Source organism: Athalia rosae, chromosome 7 (genome assembly GCF_917208135.1).
Source record: "Athalia rosae chromosome 7, iyAthRosa1.1, whole genome shotgun sequence".
NCBI classification, from domain to species: domain Eukaryota; kingdom Metazoa; phylum Arthropoda; class Insecta; order Hymenoptera; family Athaliidae; genus Athalia; species Athalia rosae.
The window spans coordinates 4,797,114-4,816,117 of record NC_064032.1 but is presented as its reverse complement, the minus strand read 5'-3'; the positions used below and the strand labels follow the sequence as shown (position 1 = coordinate 4,816,117).

Below are 19,004 nucleotides of genomic sequence, written 5' to 3'. Positions count from 1 at the left end.
TTCGCAACGGCGCGATCTTCGTTTCGAAGTTGGATTTTGAAGAAGCTCGCAGCTTCAGTGCGGTTCGAACCGCGACAACCGCAGGATCTTTCGGAATTTTCTACTCACCTTTTGAAAACGCGTCGTCGAGTTTTCTCGGGAGTGTTTTTTCTTTTCGTTTAATCAGGTACCCCCGGAACGTGCGCGTTATCGTAAAAAGTCCAGTGTTAATTTTGGATTAAACGGCAGTTAATTTAAAAAGTACACGATCGTTGGACGAGGCGGCCATCGAGACGTGATAAACAAGTGAACATCTATGGTGTGTGGAAAATTGGAGAAAATCGAGAAACGTAAGTAAATTTTTTTCCAAATTGTTTTACAACGCCCCGAATTTGTATCGTTCTTACGTTATTCTTCGTCGCCCCGGTCATACGAGCCGAATTTTACGACCTGCGACACTAAAACCTGATTTATTTTTTATCGCCACGGCGTTCATACCTGATTAATTAGATACCGAATATCGAATATTGCTTTATTACGGCTGGACATCAATCGGGGATTTTATCATCGCCATAAATAATTACGTGGGTAAATATGCCCCCCCCCTCCCCCCCCCCCCTCCCCCCCGCCCCGCCCCCGTCCTCTTTTCATATTCGCGTGCAACCTCGTGTAAATATTAACTCCAGAGACCGAGGGAAGAAGACCCCGTCGCGTCTTCATCCCGTCCCGGGTAATTGGCTCCCTACGTCGAAACGACGTAGAGAACAACCGCTAATTGGTGCGAAAGAGACTCTCGAAAATCACTCGAGGCTCGGAGAGGAGACACCCTCGGGAACCCGACGACGTTGAAAATTAACTAGAAAATCTGCGCTCTCGTTTTCTACGTAGGAATTTCGAAAGCATCCCCTCCCTCCCCCCCGGAACGCGGACATCAGATTCAGGTAAAATTACCAACGATATCACAATTTTTGCTTGCGATGAAAAAATTCTTGGAACATTTTTCGGCTCGGAAACCCCCGACGGGTTCTTTTTTTCCGAGGACAATTCGTTCCGGTTATTCGCCGATAAATCGACGAGCGAAATGTCGCGAATTTTTACACCCGAAAAACGAAATGCGAGAATTAAGTATAACGCGACCAGGAGCTTCCTCCTAATTGGTTTAAAATCCGCAAATGGTGTGCAATAAAGACAGTTGAAAATCCTGCTGTATTATACGCCCATAAATTGCCAGCGAGTAACCAGATGGCGCGTCACTCGGAGTTAAGTGGCTTTTAAGGGAATAAAAATAAATATAAAACACTCCGAGGATACGAGGATCCTCGAAGCACCGGATCCCCTTGGATTTCCGGGAAGAACACGAAGCCCGAGACGTCGTTCCGAAACAGTTTCGTGCGATGTAAAACAAGGGCTCTCGCGAGGGGAAGAAAAATGTGGGGGAAAAAAAGGAATGGAAAAAAAGAAGAGGCCCAGAAAAAAATCAAAAAATATAACGCAAGGGCATCCCGTGGTCCGCCGGTAGGTAATCCCGTGTAAAAAATTGGATATACACACCCACCGAGGGGAAGAGATGGGAACGGATATTTTTGCAGAAGAATTACGAGCCGAGAATTTATGGTTCGCGACACGAGGTGGAACGAAAAAGTAAAAATTATAGAGAGAGAATGGGGAAGAAACGTCCCGTGGGAAGAGTTGAGGAAAAAAAAAAAAAAACGACGCCTGCCGAATCTCCTGTAAGAAGAGAATCGTTCGATACGCGCGTAAACGCGGTGCACAATTGTATAAATCCGAGGTCCTTGTAGGATTCCATATAATTATGCTGATTAATAAAATAACAATAACAATTACGAGAGCGCGGATATATCCGTTCGGTGGTACGAAATCGATCATGCGGTTTATCGTAGGTATACATGTAACGTAGTCGTGTAGTACGTAAGATATTATTTAGGTATATAATGTATCGCATTGTCGTGTGTATACCAAAATGTGTGTACATACACAACTGTGTACTCGAAAATATATACGGTACATAGATATTTGTACATAGGTTTACTTCTGCGGTATCGATCAAGTCAAACTGTCGACCGGCTAAAAACACCCGCGGAGACCTTATTAAATATGCTAACCTTTGGAGCCACGCGTACTTTATTATTTATACATATATATGTATATATATATCCATGTATACATAAAATGTTACGTATGCACGAATATTACCATAAATACGGATATCCTCGTGCAAAAATCGGAATCATTTCGTTTTCTATAACACTTTTACGTTTCGCGTTTGTCGTGTAACTTCGTACGGATAAGAGGAAAAGTTGAAGATGGAAAGTTTTTTTTTTTTTTTTTAAATTCTCCTTGTTATTTACGACGAAGTGGCTAGTTTTTTTTTTTTACATACTGATGATTCTGTGCATTCGGTGGGATGGCGCAAAAAAACGATTTTTGCATTTCCTCGCCTTTTTGAGAGCTCAAAAAAAATTTTTTAGGGGTCGCTTAAGATTTTAAAAAATTTCCAAAGTTGTCGAAAATTGAATTTTTCTCTTCAATCTTTTTCTCCGTTATTCGATTATAGTGAGGATTGAAAACGGTGGAGATTCTGAAAATTTCAACTTTATATTTTGACTCCTAAAAGTCGCTCCAAAGTTTTTTAATTCTCAAAGTAAAGTCCAAAGTGAAGTTGAAATGTTTTCAAACGTCCTTTGAATGTGAATATCAATGAAAATTAAATTAAAAAAATTGTTCAATATTTTTTTCATCACCTCGTGCTTTATATCTAGTCTTTGGTACATCGACTACAAGACAAAAAATCAAAAGTTCCTCAATATTTAGATTCAAAGGTGCTCGAAAACATTTTGAGTACTTTATATGTACTTTGAGGGTTGAAAAAATTTGCAGAGACATTTGAAAGTCAAAATATCGTATCGAAATTTTCAGAATCTCCATCATTCTTGATCTAGAATATAAAATAAGAACGAGAAGAAAAAAAAAAAAAATCCAAATTCATTTTTAGACGATTTTGGATATTTTCAAAAATCTTGAGCGACCCCTGAATCTTTTGCTTTTCGAGCTGATCTTTGGAGGAGGCTCTTGAACCGTGTCGAACCGATATACACTTCGTTAGGAGGTGCATAAAAAAAAAAAAGAGAAAAAAGAAAACGTCGTTTTTTTTCGCTCCACTCCAACGTGTATTAGTTATATTTTTTGTATACCTCCCGGGCACGAGGTTTTAATATTCGGTCAAATATTTGCCGAGGATGACCCAATTCGGCGACACCCCGTACAATAATATGACACGCGGTAATCGAGGAGACCAATCTACTCGATATACATCTAGTCGCGCGTCGGTGTTCAGGTGAACCGATAAATCATCCCTATAATATACGAAATTCCCTCGTCAACAATTTAAACCCGCCGACAGGGGGTCGCTTTATAATTGGGCGCGAACGATAAAAGAAAAACCAATTACATAATGTTACGAAAGAAGTGCTTTTTGGTGGAGGGAAAAGAAAAATAAAGGAAAACTACTCGTATTGTATTTTATCGTCGCGCGGCTGACCCGATCCTCGGCCGCACTACTCGCCAGCCGTACCGTAGCGGTAAGGGGATCGAACGGATGTTTTTTCTCTCCGTCTATTTTCACCGAATCACCCTTACGAGGAATTTTTTTTCCGAAAGATTCTCGCGTTTCTAGTTCAAGTACATTTTCGCTCGAATGTTGGCAGAGTGTATCCACCAGATCGGACACTGTGCGTAGCGCATCTGTACGTATAATTCTCTTCGCTTGCTAGCGCCTAACGTCGCATAGGATACGTTGGATAGATATATTTTCGGAATTGTCGCGCTCGCCGTGGATATACGCCGAATACCGTCCCACTCGGAATGCACTGCCAAAAATTTGTTCCTTTTTTTCTTTTTCTCTCTCACTCTTTTCCTTTTTTTTCCTCTTCATCGTTTGCACATACGCGCACCGCGTGTACTCGATAGACTCAAAATTGGGAGCAATTTTTTTTTTGTTCGCTTTTTTTTTTTCACAACCGTTTCCCAATTTTTCGATTTTTTCGCGCACAGGGAAAGAGTATTTAGATATCTCGATTCAATTTCTGGTTTATTTCTGATAAGGAGATAGAATGAAAAAAAAGCGTCAGTTGAAGTCCCTCTTTTTCGAGTGCATCGGTATTCTCGATTCGCGAATTTGAATTTGAATTTGAATTTGAATATTCTATACAATTTCCGCTTCCTCTAGCCGAACAATCGTCTTCAAATTAATCCCCGTCGGTACTACAACGTCGTACGTGTGCGCGCGTCACGTTTACTAGAAATTTCTGCGGAACAAAAGGAGACGATTCGTTTCGTAATTTAGAAACCTGCGATCTCGAATCCAATTAATTACACCGCTAATGAACAACTTCTCTCTCCGCAACTATACCTCCATACCAACACCGCTGCACCCCTGCAAGTCTGCCAAATTTTCATAATAACAATAATAATAATAATAATAACAAAGCCTTCGTTTAATTCGTATACTGAAGTGGAGGGGGTGGGGGGAGGAGGAAACTGGGTGTTTAACCTATTTGAAGTGGATGAGACAATTTTTGGATTTTCGTTTTTTTTTTTTTGGGGCGGGGGGGAGGGGGGCAAATCGGATGAGATATTGAATAAAAAACACAAAATTCTGAAAACAGAAAATAAAATCAACACTTTTCACCTGGTTTACCGAATAGGGGTTGAAAAAAAAACAAAAAAAAAAAAAAAAATAATAAAAAACAAAGAAGTTACAAAAATTAAGCCGTTAAAGATAATTAAGTACTCCATGCCAACGTGTTTCTATATCGTGTATAATGTGTATACGTCGGCTGGTTCGTTCTGGCAAAAAATTGTTCCGTGTAAAAAATTAGAAAAAAAGCAAAAAGCGAAAAGCAAAAAACAAAAAAAAAACACAAACGGAGAAATACGGTTTTCTCGCTGGGGAATAAATAAAAGACAGTTTGAGCTCGACTGTGCGAGGTGGTGTACACGTATACGGGAATACACAATAAGGGAAGAAAAAGAAGAGGACAAAGACGAGCGGATAAAAAGAAGAGGAAGAAACAAAAAAACGAAAAAAAAAAAAAAAAGGGGGGGGGGGGGTAAAAGGAGGAGGAGGAGCAGTCGGTTGATGCAGTTCGGAGTTAAAAAAGCTCGTAGGTCGTACCTTACCTACCTACCTACCTACCTACCTACCTACCTACCTGGTTTCCATCCGCCGCTGCACCTACCCCTACATCGACCTCGGTTGACCCGCGTTGCAGCGGAGTGGCGTGGAAGGGGCGGGGGGGGGGGAGGAGGGGGAGGGGGGCAGGGGTTGCCCGCGATGACGTCAGAGAACCGGGAACCGTTTTCCACCGCTGTGCCGCGCGAGACCAACGCGGGCTGCTCCTGCGGGGCGAAAACCCTGACGTCGCACCGAGGGAGGCGGCAGGGTGGCGGGAGGGGTGGAAAAGGGGGAAGGGGAGGGGGAAAGGTCGCCCCATTAGCGTTGATTCCCTCGTTGATGTTTCCCGACTCAAAAGCTCGCCGTCTACGCGTTATCTGGAGGGATGTGGGCGGTGAAGGGGGGCGAATGGGGGGGCAGCGTATCTAGTCGCAAGCTCCGTAACGCGTCGACGGGATCGTTTTTAGCTTTTCGACAATTTTTTTTCCTGTTTCCCGTTGCGTCTCTCGTTTCCGGTTCCGTTTTCCCTTTTCCCTTTTCCGACCGCGATCGACGGATCTATTTTTTTTTTTTGTTTTTTGGCATCGCTCGGATATCGGAACGTTATAAATTTTTTGCGAAGATTCGCCCGTTTGACGCGTGCAGTAACCGGATGTTAAAACGTGTGCGCGATAAGTAGGTACCAGATACGTGCTCACCTTGTATATACATACATACGTATATATGTGATGTAATTCGACTCGGGTATATCATTTCGCGATGGTTCGCTCGAGGCGTTGTACGGAGCGGATAGGACGAGGTAAGAATGATAAAAAAAAAAAATAAACAAATAAATAAATAAAAAAATAAAAACGGACGTCTCGGGGCTTTTACATATATATATCTCGTCGTCTTATCCACCGACCTCTTATGTGTATGTACGTGTATGTGTACGTGTACGTTATACGTTCCCCGGGGATTATTTGCTCCTAAAATTGCCAGAGTTTACGAAAGTAGTCATATACCTGTATGTATACATAGGTGTATACATATGTACACAGCTATGTATATCTACACGCGTATAAAAATCTGATATACGTCGTAACACACGTGTCATCTAGCTCTTCTCTACTTTTTATCTATAATTTATCTGTCTATTAATTTTTTTTTTTTTTTGTTTGTTTTTTCTTTCTAATTTCCCAGCGCAATTTATCGATCAGTTTTGTTCTTTTTCTCTCGTGCCGCGTTTTCGTTCGTTTGTTTGATTATTTACTCGTTATTTATTTATTTATTTCTTTTTTTTTATCAATTTTTTTTTTTTTTTCTGCGACAATTCACAGAAGTACATAGGTACCGCACGTATTTACATATTAACCTTGACGAATAGACCGATTAAATTTAAATTTAATCTTGGCACGCGTTTAACAAGATCTTTGCTGTTGCGGCTGTGCGGCATGCACGACTCGCAATTTCGTCATTTCGACTGTGTTGGGAACGAAGTAAAAAGAAAACTAGAAAAAAAAAAGAAAAAAAAAAACGAAGAAGAATTGAAAAATCCACGCGCCCAGTTTCGTCCTTTTTTTTATCTGTTTCGTTTTCGGAGAGCTTTTTTTTTTTTTGTTTTTTTTTTCGCTCCACTCTCGCTGCTCTTGACGTTTCGCATTTATCGTTATATTTATTTATCGATGGATTGATTCGGTGCATACACACAGAGAGAGAAAATGCGAACGAGTATGGTAGAGTGTAACGGGGTAACGATGACGTATGTGACGAACGACGAGAACGACGGGAAACGATAGGTACGTACGAACGATAGCCGGAATATATGACAATGACAATCAAGACTCGTCGACGTACGTCGCGGCCGTCCGTTTTATCGGCTGCCCGGAAACGGAATAGAAAAATGGAGAAACTCGGGGGGGGGGGGGGGGGGGGGCGGACGACGAGAGCCGGAAACACGCTCTTCTCAACCCCGAGAGAGAGAGAGAGAGAGAGAGAGAGAGAGAGAGAGAGAGAGAGAAAGAGAGAGACGGATCGGACGGGACGTCAGCTGATTTTGTTTTTTTTTTTAAATTCTTCTATATTTCCCTTCGATTCTATCGGAGCATAGCATTTACACCGAGTGCACCTTTCATACGTTCTAAGCGGGTCAAATGCTGAAACCAAGAGCCAAGTTAGTTAAGGTTATATTTAATTATAGTTTACAGCATCTGCGAAGCTCCTATATGTACGTTATGAACACATTAGACACGTACCGTATCTGCACACCCTACACTACAGAACGGAGCCCGTTTTCGACGAGCCATTTTCTTTTCTTTTCCTCTTTTCCTTTTCTTTTTTTTTTTCGTTTTATCGCAATTCGAAAAACTCACAGATCGCCCGCGGCGGAAATCAGCGCCGGGAATCAACCGAGATTCCAATATTATCGGTTTTTGGTTTGCCAATTTCGGGGGCTGCTGGGCCGGGGGGCAGGAGGATGGGGGGGAGGAGGGGGGAAAACTATCTCCATTTTTTACATTTTTCAATTCGCGCTAACGGGGAACGGGTGCACGCGTTTGTACGGAAAACGATCCTCGGGCGAGTTTGTCGATGTGGGTGGTAGGTAGCGTCGTCGCGACGGCGGTTGGGGTTGTGCGGGTGGTGCAAAAATAGCCGAAGGATCAATATCGGCGGTGGTAGGGGCTGGGGGGGGGCGCGCGCGTTTTCCGCTCCCCGCGTCCCGCAGGACGTCGGGACCGGGACCGGGAGCGGGGCGCCCCCCTCCGTCGCCTTCGTTGCGCCCGCAGGACCTCCTCCCGTACGAGCGAGACGTAGGTACGTAGGTACGTAAGTGCGACGTACGTACGTACGTACGTACGTACGTCCGCCTCGAGGACGACAAGGCCACGTGAACAAACAAACAAGGCCGACGCGCGATTCACGCTCCGTTCTCACCGGCTCCGTCGATGTAATAACGGCGCTGAAAAAGAACAAAATTGAAAATCGATCGTTTCGCAAAACTTTTTCTCTTTTCTCTCTTGTTTTTTTGTTTTGTTTTTTTGTGTTTGTTTCGTTTCGTTTTGTTTTTGCAAATTTCTTTTTCTCCGATGATTTCAGACGAAGCGGAGGTGCCGCGCCGTGCGCGAAAATAGACCGGGTGATAGAGGGAAAAAATGAAAAGCAGAATTCGTTTGTGCGGGGCTAAAAATGGCGTGAAATCCCTTTGGGAGAAGGACGCGGTACCCGAGCGCGACGCGCTTGAGCTTTGTAAAATGATTTACTGGGTTAATTTTTGTTTGAAACTAAAAACGAGGCGAAGCGTGCACGCGCGGGTATACGTATCGATAATTTTTACCCTCTTCGGACTATTTTTCTACTTTCTCTTCTCCTTTTTTTTTTTTTGTTTTCTTTGTTTTGTTTTTTTTTTTGTTTCGAACGATCTTTCACGCTGCGGAATACAAACGCGGCGAACCAGACGAGCAACGTTCGCGGGCACGTCGTTTCGACGCTCAACTTGTGTATAAATTTGCACTTATAATTTATTCCGCATAAATGCGTCATTCACGTACCCAGATTACACCTGTACGTACCTACCCAACTACCTACCTACCTACCTACCTACCTACCTGTGCGAGGATCTATTTATTACACACTTTTATGCAGCTGATATATTTTGTGTACATGTTTTGTACCCGTAGAATCTATACATACGTAACGTAGCGTACGTTTATGTAGCTGCGAAAATGAGGTCAGCGGAGCAAGGTCACGCGAACACCCCCCATCGCACCACCCCCCCCCCCCCCCCTCCTTTATATCTACATAAATATGTACAGATACACGTATATTTAGGTACATAAAACTACGCATACATACGTATGTATACGTACATCCTATATCTACAGGTATACATATATATATACCCAAATGTATCCCCCGCTTAAAAATCGAGGGATGGGGGGGGGGGGAGAGGAAAATTTGCGCGGGGTGGAACCGTAACACGGATTTTCTTTCTCCTTTTTTTTTTGACTTTTTTTTGTCTGTTTTTTCGAAATACATATGCCTGTATTTTGAACGCAGTGTTTGAAATTTTTGTTTCAGGTTGGGAATCGTCGCGTTTTCAGTTTCTCGCTTTTACATCAGCGTCGTGAACGGAGTACGTTTGGAATTTGGGGTTGATTTCGGTGGTCGAAAAATATTCGTAGAAGAAGAAGAAAGAAGAAAGAAGAAAGAAAAAAAAAAAACAAAAAACAAAGGAAGGAAGGAGGATGTCGGATCTGCGTGAGAAGTGAATTTGGACGATGTGAACGGGGGGGAGGAGGAGAATGATATAAAATCGAAGTCGCGTCGGCAGGTAATATTATTTTCCAATCGTAGTGCATCGTTCGGCTGACGGAGTCCCCGGCCGAAGGTCCGAATATTTTTCGAGCGGTGGCGGCCACGCGGTGCGTTGCGTATTTCGCCGTGAGAACGTCGGCGTTCTAACGTCGCGTGGTGTCGTACCACCGTCGTCGAGTCCTCGCGAAGCCGGGGGGGGGGGGAGAGCGCGAACCATCGCCCCCGGAGTATCATGTCAACCGTCGGAAGCTAAGGGATCGAGGATAACGAATTCTCTAAGCAGCAATCTGACTACCAAGCTGCGGAAAGCCACACCCCTCACGCTAAGGTAATTGCCGTAGGGCCCCCAATCGTTGTTTGCTCGGTATTTGGTTTCGGCGCGCTTTTTTTTTTTTTCACTTTTTTTTTCTTTTTTTTTTGTTTTGTTCGTTCGTTTCTTTTTTTTTTTTTTTTATCCTCAAAAGACGAGCGAAAAGGACGAGAGCGGCGTAGAGCGAAGGAAAAAAAGGACGAAGATGAGAGAATCGACTGCGGAGCTAACGCTCCGGGGGAAAACTGTACGTGCCCCGAAAATCGAACGCTTGTTATCTGCCGAATTTTCTTTTCTTTTCTGTTTTTTTTTTGTTTTTTTTGTTTTTTTTTTCTCAGATGTAGCCGCCCGTTCTCTCCTCTCCTCTCCTCTACCGCTCCCGGTCGTTCCTTCGGCCACGGGAAATCCAAAACCTTGGCGAGGTGAGGAGAGCGCGTTGAACCGATATCAATTTATGTATACGTTTACAGCCTATGCCTACTCGTACGCCGTGCGCTTGAGAAAAATCGTCGGAAAGTAAAAAAAAAAAAAAGTAAAACCGGGAGGGGGGAAGCGTAAAATGGGAGAAAGAGGTAGCGGCGAGAAATGAAAGGCCACCACGGGGTTGAGAGATGCCTTTGCATAAACAATAAGCAGACGATCGAAGGTAAACGTTTTATACTTGGACTGCGCGGGGTCAGGTCGGGTTAGGGGAGGGGGGAAGGGAGGAAAAATAATCTATACCCTCGTGCATCAACTTGGGATAACGGCGAGTTCGTTATACTCCTATCTATATACACCTATGGACGCACATGCGGAGAGCGTGTAATTGTACGGGAAGTAGGACGTCGCGATGTTGGAGTGTTTTTTTTTTCTTTCCTTTTTTTCCTTTTTTTTCTAGTTTTAGTTTTCATTTTTACTCGCAACTCCGCAAAAATTGAAGTGCTCTCGAACCTTCGATAACGTAACGATATATTGTATAGTTTCCTCGGAAACGAGTCAATCCTACCCACGTCTACCACCTGTGCCTTGTGCGGTGAAATTCGTTCGTCGAGCTTTCTTTGTTTCGTCGACGAAAAAATTCATAAAAATTCGGCGGTTTCCATTTCTTTTTTTTTCTCTCTCTCTCTCTCTCTCTCCTCGTTTTTGAAAAATCCATTTTTTCGAATCCGTGCGACGTGTGTAACGTTATTCTACGTCGATCGGGGATTAAAATCGGCGTAGTTAATTTCGCGGGGGTAGCGATAATTGGGGTTTTTTTTTTTTCGCGCAGGGTGGACTTTACCCCCCTCCCCCTCCCCCCCTGCCCCCTCCCGCCCCCCTGAGAAGGTACCCACATGTATACCCATTTACCCGGATGTTCGCGGTGTACACCTCGAGGGCCGTCCGTTTGTAATAAGGAACGCGGCGTGTGCGGAGCGTGGCGGAGCGGAGCGGAGTGGAGTGGAGCGACCGAGAGAGAATGGGCCAGCCACCCCGTTAGCCACGTGACTTTAGCGTTTCATGCCGCAACGCCTCGTATTGATCGTGGCCAACATCAGCTGTGTAGCCTCCACCATCGGCTCTCCATGGTTTACACATATAATTATTTCATTCCTGACATAACTGCGAGCCATGTCCCCGTATTCGTCGTATACGTAACTACGTCGGATACACCGCATCGGGATACATACATACAACCGTGGAATATTTAAATCCGCACGATTATGTCCCCCGCGAGCGCGGGATGCAGTATTCGAAAATTTGCGTGTAACCCCGTTCGTCGATAAAACGTAGACGCGAAGAAGGTGAGAGACGAAAAAGAAGAAGAGAAAAAAAAAAAAAAATTAAGAATCATTCCAGCTTCCCTTATTCGAAATTCCTCGGAAAATCTCAGCGACTCGATTCGTCCGGATTCGAGGTCATCAACGCCGCCGCTGCTGTTTTTTTTCTTTTTTTTCTTTCTTTTTTTTCTTTTCTCTTTCCGTCATTTTTTCCCTCCTCTCCGCCGCGGGTTTTCGTGGCAATTTTCGCCTCCTCTCGGGCGACGAAAACGTTTTCGTTAAATACCCGGCTACCCCTTCGGGCGGTTCCATATCTACAACCCCCTCCCCCCCCGCCCCCTCTCTCCCCGCCCCTCGTATTACGCCACTTGCCTGCACCTTTCGTTGCCTACCTGACGGCTGCCGGAAGCTCTTTGCTCTCGCATTATAAGCGCACACGATTGGCACCAAATGCTGTACACACAAGACCACTTGGAATACGTTCGCAAAGAAGCGGCTTCGTCCGGTTTGTCGTACGTACGCGCGAGAGAGGAAAAATGGGAAGGAAAATAGGTATTTAATATTTTTTTGTCGCCCGATCGCTGATTTTTGAACATTTTATCCGATTATTTTGTATACATATATCCTTCCCACACGTCGACGTAGTTTTTTTTATCTTCTATTCTTTTTTTGTTTTTTTGTTTTTTTTCATTTTTTAAGCCCGTCGCGTTTAATTTCCGTTCGCCGTGTCGCGACCGTAATTGAAAATGACCCTGACGGGGGGAGCGGAATTGCTTGTACCTACGTTTTTTTTTTCCTTTTCCGTCCGCGCATATTTATCGGTAAAAATTTTACGAGTGCCGAATAAATAAATTCGTTCGTTTTTTTGGGATAGTATTCGACAGCGGAGTTCGTCCCATTAAACTATAGGGTATACACTGGTAGTGGCAGTAGTAGTAGGAGTCGAGATCAATATCCTAGAGAATTTGGACTAGCGACTCCGGATATATATATATATATATATTCCCCAACCCCTTCGGATCGTCGCCCCTATTGCCGCACAGAATTTTTACTGCGACTTTTAGCCACCACCACCCCCCTCCCCCCCCCCCCCCCCCCCTAACCCCCTCCCCGAGCGCACACACACGTGGTCTCTCGAATAACTTTTACCGATCGGACTTATTGTTGGAGTCTAACTTCCGATAAATTTTCTTACAGACAAAAGTTTTGCACATGTAAATCTCGCGAGCGGTAGGAATTTTAGATTTTTCTTTCACGTCTACCGTTAGATTCTGTGGACAGTCCCACGTGAGAATATCACCTTCGTTTCATTTTATTCTTACAGCTATTTCCATCCCCGCGATATAGTTTTTTTTTTTTTCTCTCATATTCGAGCCTGTGAAAAAGAAAGGGATGGAAAGCTCTTCCTTTTAACGCAAAAGAAAAAAAAGAAAAAAATCATCCCCAAAATGTCCGCCGATGGTTTTTGCTTCTATTTTTTTTTGTTTCTCTCTTTTTTTGCGTAGAATCAATAACGAAGAAATGTAACAAACTATAGTTCATATCATTCATCTGCGTTACGCGCGTGTAGAAGAAATTCGGAGAGAAAGAAACAACAAGAAAAAAAAAAAAAAAAAAAAATTTCTCTTCCGCTCCAAAAGTGGCAGTTTTTTTTTTCTCAGTCCAGACGCCGGAGCGTCCGACGCTAGCGTTGAGCTCGACTACTTGCCGCTCGTACGACGCGCTATCGCCCCACGTTACGCGCCGTGAATCGAAATCAGTATAGGAATTTTATATACATATAACGATCGAGTATAACATCGGCCGACGCTTCACAAAAATTCTAACTTTTTTTTTTTCATTTGTTCGTTCTCTTTTTTTTTTATTTAATTTTTTATCGATCGAGTATAACATCAGCCGATGATTTACAAAAATTCGAACTTTATTTTTTTTTCCATTTGTTCGTTCTCTTTTTTTTTTATTTAATTTTTTTTTACTTATCTACTTTTTCAACCCCGTGTTAGAAGTGCGTCGTTAACGCCGGTAAAAATACATGTATATTGTATACATACGTACAATATCTATACAGGTACATGGGGACGATTATCGTACATATATATTTATACACCGATTATGATATTTAAAAATCCATTATGCACGGGGTTTGTAAAAGTGCGTGGGCGAAAGAGGCGATGGGAAAAAAATGAGAAGAAAAAATGGAGGAGGAGGAGGAGGAGGAGTTATAATGACAAAATTGAATCTCGCCGAGCGACTTTGGACGTACATACGAGATAGACGTCCGTAGGCGTTGCCTTATCGTTAATACCTCCCTTATTCAACGAATTCGCATCTCGTATTTATAGCTGAAAAAAAATGCCAAACTCCATTTTACTACGGCCCCCCGCAAAGTGGCGGACCGCAACCGTGTGTCCTGTATACATATGTATATGTATACTTCCGTGAGAAACTGATACCAACTCTCCATACATACAACGCTCTTTTTTTTTCTCTGTCTCTCTCTCTCTCTCTCATCTTCGTCCTTCGCAAGTTCGCCGTGGCGAGGTCCTTTTTCCCTCGCTTTCGCCGCGTGTTTCATTTTTTTTATTTTCTCTTTTTTTTTTTTATCTTCTTCCAAAAGGGGTGGGGAAAAATGTTAGAACTCCTCCTCGGGAGTGCGCTCGAAATGATTTCATTCATTCGCGTCGTAGGATTTTGTCGTCCTTCTTTTTTTTTTCTTATCCAGCGCGCATCGCGTAATTGACGATTTTCTCTAATCGATCGAGTTCTAAATATTTCAGATGACATAGGATGGTCTGGGTGGCGCTCGGGCGGCGTGCTGCAGGGGGTGGTAGCCGCCCCCCTGTTTCCCCCCTCCTGTCACTCTCCATCGCCTCCCTAGCCGGCTCCTTCACCCTAGCCATTATCTGCATCCTTGCCCTCACCCTAACCTTGACGACCCTGGCGCACGCCGAGGACATGTACGTATACAAACGCCATTATTACATATATATATAATATATAATATAATATACATATATACATATAAATATGAATATATATACAGCCGCACTCGGATCTGCGAAATATTCTATGTATAGCGTATCCGTAATCGAATTCCTCGATTACCGAATTTGTTCGATATCTGTACCTATTTTTTTTTTTTTTTTCTTTTTTATCATAGTCCGTAGTCATAGATAGGCGTCGATTTTTCTATTAAAAAATTTAATCGAATTATTTATCGACAGCTGAGATATCGTGACAAGTATATTTATATACATATATACATAATAGTTGACGCAGGAATGACGTCATTTATTTCCATGTGTTATTATACATAAACGTGTATATGAGATATTTCTAACCGTGTTCAAGAATCTCATGTGATTTCGTTCGAAATCTGAATTTCGAAGGGAAAAAAAAAGAATAAAATATAGGTAATCGTTTTCAACTCGCATGAAATCTCCCATATATACATCAACATATAGACGGTACATAGATGTGTTAGATTATAGTACATATGTTAGATTAAATATAGATCGAACGCTTGCCGCCATTTTGCGACGCATAATTTCTTCTCCCTTATTGGTTTTTTTAGTCGTCAGTTTTTGATACCCAGAGCGTTTTTTCGAAGAAGGAATGAAAAAAAATGAAAAACTGAAAATGAGAAACAGAAAAAGAATGAAAATTTTTTGAGAGATCGCCGTTCCCCCCCCCCCCAACTTACCCACTTATACCCCATCGTACCGCGGGCGTGTTCAGTCTATATTAAGTTGTGTTGCAGTTTCGAGGAGGGAAAATCGGACAAGGAAATACTGGACAACCTACTGCTGTCGACGAGATACGACAAGCGGTTGCTGCCTCCGGTTCAAGGTACTCTGCGGCCCCCGCCCCACACCCGCCAAGATGACTTCTTCACCCCCGATCATCACCTCGAATCACCCAACCACGATCCTGACGAAAATAATCAGCACCTCAAACACAACAGGCACCACCACAACTATCATCATCACCATCACCACCAAAAATCATCATCACACAATCACAGCACCACACTTCTTACTCCCCGTCGAAAGGGTATTATTATTATCATCACCGACGATGGATCATAGATTTTCGATCGCTCGCATTACTATTATTATTACTATTATTACTATTACTATTATTGCTATAGTCTCGTTTGGTTATTTCTTCTCGTTTCTCTACGTTTTCTATTTCTTTGTTTTTTTTCTTTTTTTTTCTTTTTATTCCTAGATTTTTATCGACCGATTCGTTTATCGTCTGTCTATGGGTTCACCCATTGCACTATATACGACGATGATTCGAATTAAGGGTTATTTTTCTATATATTGATATTATATAATATACCACGTATATCGCTCGAGCTTAACGCGCTTCTTTCAAAGCCTTTATATATATACGATTAGTGTAAATCACCGAATTTCTTATATACTATATATATATATATACACCACACTATATACTTGTGCACTTTGTATTATTTACGTTCCAAGGGACGTTGACGGCACAGCGTACATATGAGTTTGCCCTGATATCACGCTTTCATTTATTGTACAAAAATTATACGCCCTTTATTTTTCGATTATCATCCAATATATATATATAATATATTATATATATTCGTAGCGCACCGCAGCGCAGTACAGACGTCATAAAAAAAAGTATCGTCGAACCAAAAATTAATCAAAACGCTGGGAAAAACCAAAGGGCTACAAAAATCTGCTGCAAGCTTGCTCGGCCATCGATATTTTTTAAAAAGTCTCTGAATCATTGTTTATATTCCTTCGTCATTATTTATCGATATCAAATTTTTTCGAGAGAGAAGAGGATTATGATATATATATATACATAAATATGTATATATTCATAAAAAATGCTCCCTTACGTATTTACATTTATTATTTATTCAGACACACGCATACCGGCCCGTACACAATAAAAATATATATATATGCATTTACGCTCCGGTTTAATAAGATCTACTTACACATTCGGCGTCGGTGCCGCCGCCGGTTTTATTCCGCCTCGACGAACCGAGCTCTTTCACAAAAAACCTTCGGGTATTTAATTAGTTAAAAATAATTTTCATGCTCCTCGAACCACCGAGTACACCGGGGTCTGCGGGGCGTTGTTATACTATGTATATACCGGTGCGGATCTTTCGCGATTCTCGGTTAGCGAAAGGAAAGAAAAAAAATCAAAAAGATACGAGGAACCGTTAGTTTCAGTTGGCGAAGAATTAAACGTACCCTGTGCATTTGTGAGTTCTTCTTTCGACCAATTTTTTTTTTTTGCTCTTTCCGTTCCATCTTTGATTTTATCGAGGGCCTTTCTCTCTTCTGAAAAAAAGAGATAACGATAACGATAATCGTCACGCATTCGAACCGATCCTCTGCACCAGTTTTACCAATATTGCAAAAAAAAAAAAAAAAAAACAAAAAAAAAAAGAAACCGCACAAACATCCTTCACGTAATACGCATACGATATACGCATAATATCACTGTGTTTGTTTGAATTGTTAAAAAAATTTTCTAATATCGATAACGATAATTGTCGAGTAAAACGACGAGAAATCGAATCCAGGTTAGGTTGTAATAGCAGGTAAGTTACGAACGAACGAGAAAAGCTGCGGATTACGCTGTGAAAAACGACCGATAATCGTGCTTTACGTTATATACATATGTACAAATGTGTGTGTATCGTGTATAAATATACAGGTACAAAAAAAAATTTGCAAACATATATTTATCGGAGTAACCGCGACGCTCTGGGATGTCCGGAGGTTGGTCGGATGGACGACGACGACGACGACGACGACGAGGACGGCGATGACGATGACGATCGTGAGAAAAAAAAAACAAAAAAAAAGTTAAAATTAAGAGAAAAAGAAAAACAAAAAACAAAACAAAAAAGCAATATAAGATGATGAAAAATGATGTACATCTGCACGTACGCTACGTGGTCCCTACGGGTTCGTTCGTTGGTGTTACAGATGCGGACTTTTGCTGTGGGATGAGACAGCCAAGCGACGTGGAATCGTTGACGAATCAATCGGCGAGTCCCCGCAACCCAAACCAGAACAAGAACTTGAATAACATCTACATGCCGCACGAAAACCTCCGCACCCATCTTCGCGGTCCGTCCCACTGCTACATAACTATATAAATATTCTTACCATATATATAAATATATAAATATATATATACATATATATACTTACACAGCTGTTTATGTATATATGAAAATATCACACACACACACGAACACACTCGCACAGGAATTTTTATGTGAATCCTACACACGTACGTCTGCGGGGGGCAAAAAAAAAAAAAAAAATCGCACGTGTCAACCCCCACCAGGTTTTCGATCCGTTTTTTGTTTTCGATCGCAACGAAGAAAGGGAAGATTTCCTCCCTTTTATCGGTCCATGAAAATGCGGCGGATTGAAAATCTGATCGAGTTGACACATTCGAAAACCCTTGTCTGTGTTGTATGAAGAAACATTACTTATCGTCGCAATCCATTCCGGAATTCGTACGTCGGAGAACTGGTCGGATTTTTTCATTGAGATTCCGGATGGAATGCGGAAGAAAACGATGAAAAAAAAAAAAACAAAAAAAGAGAAAGAAAGAAGTGAACGAAAAAGAGGAGAAAGAAAATTACTGACGACGACACACTATGTGCGATGAATTGGGTGTTTTTCATATGTGTGTGTGTGTGTGTGTGTGTGTGGAAATATCACGATGTTATATATTGAATAATTGTATAAATAATGATTATTGTTATACACATATACTGTACACATATATATACGCATACATATATCGTTAATTGATTCGTATCTGTGGGACTGCGACTTGCGATGTGTTTGTTAGCTGCGTAGTTTTTCACCAACCCCGTTATTGTGAAAAATGAAAAAGCTAAAAAAAACGACAACAACAACAACAACAACAACAACAACAACAATTCTCGACAAAAACCACGCGTTACACCTGTACACTAATTTTATACAAATACACACACCCTCAAACATTTCACTCGCTGTTGTTCGACTCCACGCATCGTACTACACGTGTGCGCATCTTCCGTCCATTTTTCATCTTTTGAACGTCTTGGAAATTCTTCTTTTTTTTTTTTGTTCTCTCAAAAAAAAAAAGCCCGCGGCTGCTAAATGGGAAAAAATTTCTCTCCAACATCTTAGCTATGTGCATTTCGTACACCGTATCATATTTATTTTTTATATTCATATTTATGAGACGAAATAAACGCTTGACGTTTGTTTGTTTTTTATTTTTTTTTTTTTTTGTAACTATTTTACGAAAAATTTCGAGAGAAACTCACAGAGACGAAAAACTTTTAATGAAAACCGTGTACAACCCGTCGTCGTAACGTTACGCGTGTCAACGTATAATTGTGAAAGTGAGTTTTCGGTGGAAATACAGTGGAGTATATCAGAGTTAGGTCGGACATTTTATTACACTTGGGAGG

At 41.9% G+C, this 19,004-nt stretch overlaps 1 protein-coding gene across 14 annotated transcripts in view; it reads left to right on the top strand.

The window, feature by feature from the left end:
* Positions 1-30: 30 nt before the first annotated feature.
* Positions 31-19,004, top strand: part of LOC105693134 (glutamate-gated chloride channel) — a 34,636-nt gene continuing 15,662 nt past the window's right edge. For 5 of the 14 annotated variants that reach the window (XM_025747145.2, XM_025747144.2, XM_025747143.2 and 2 more), the window contains exons 1-5: positions 44-329; positions 9,230-9,794; positions 14,296-14,475; positions 15,279-15,367; positions 17,509-17,652. In XM_025747145.2, the coding sequence (XP_025602930.1) occupies positions 14,306-14,475; positions 15,279-15,367; positions 17,509-17,652 (403 nt within the window). In that variant the 5' untranslated portion in view covers positions 44-329; positions 9,230-9,794; positions 14,296-14,305. Of the gene's footprint in view, positions 330-9,229; positions 9,795-14,295; positions 14,476-15,278; positions 15,572-17,508; positions 17,653-19,004 lie in introns of all 14 variants that reach the window. The other 9 variants (XM_048658434.1, XM_048658431.1, XM_048658437.1 and 6 more) reach the window with 7 other exon arrangements.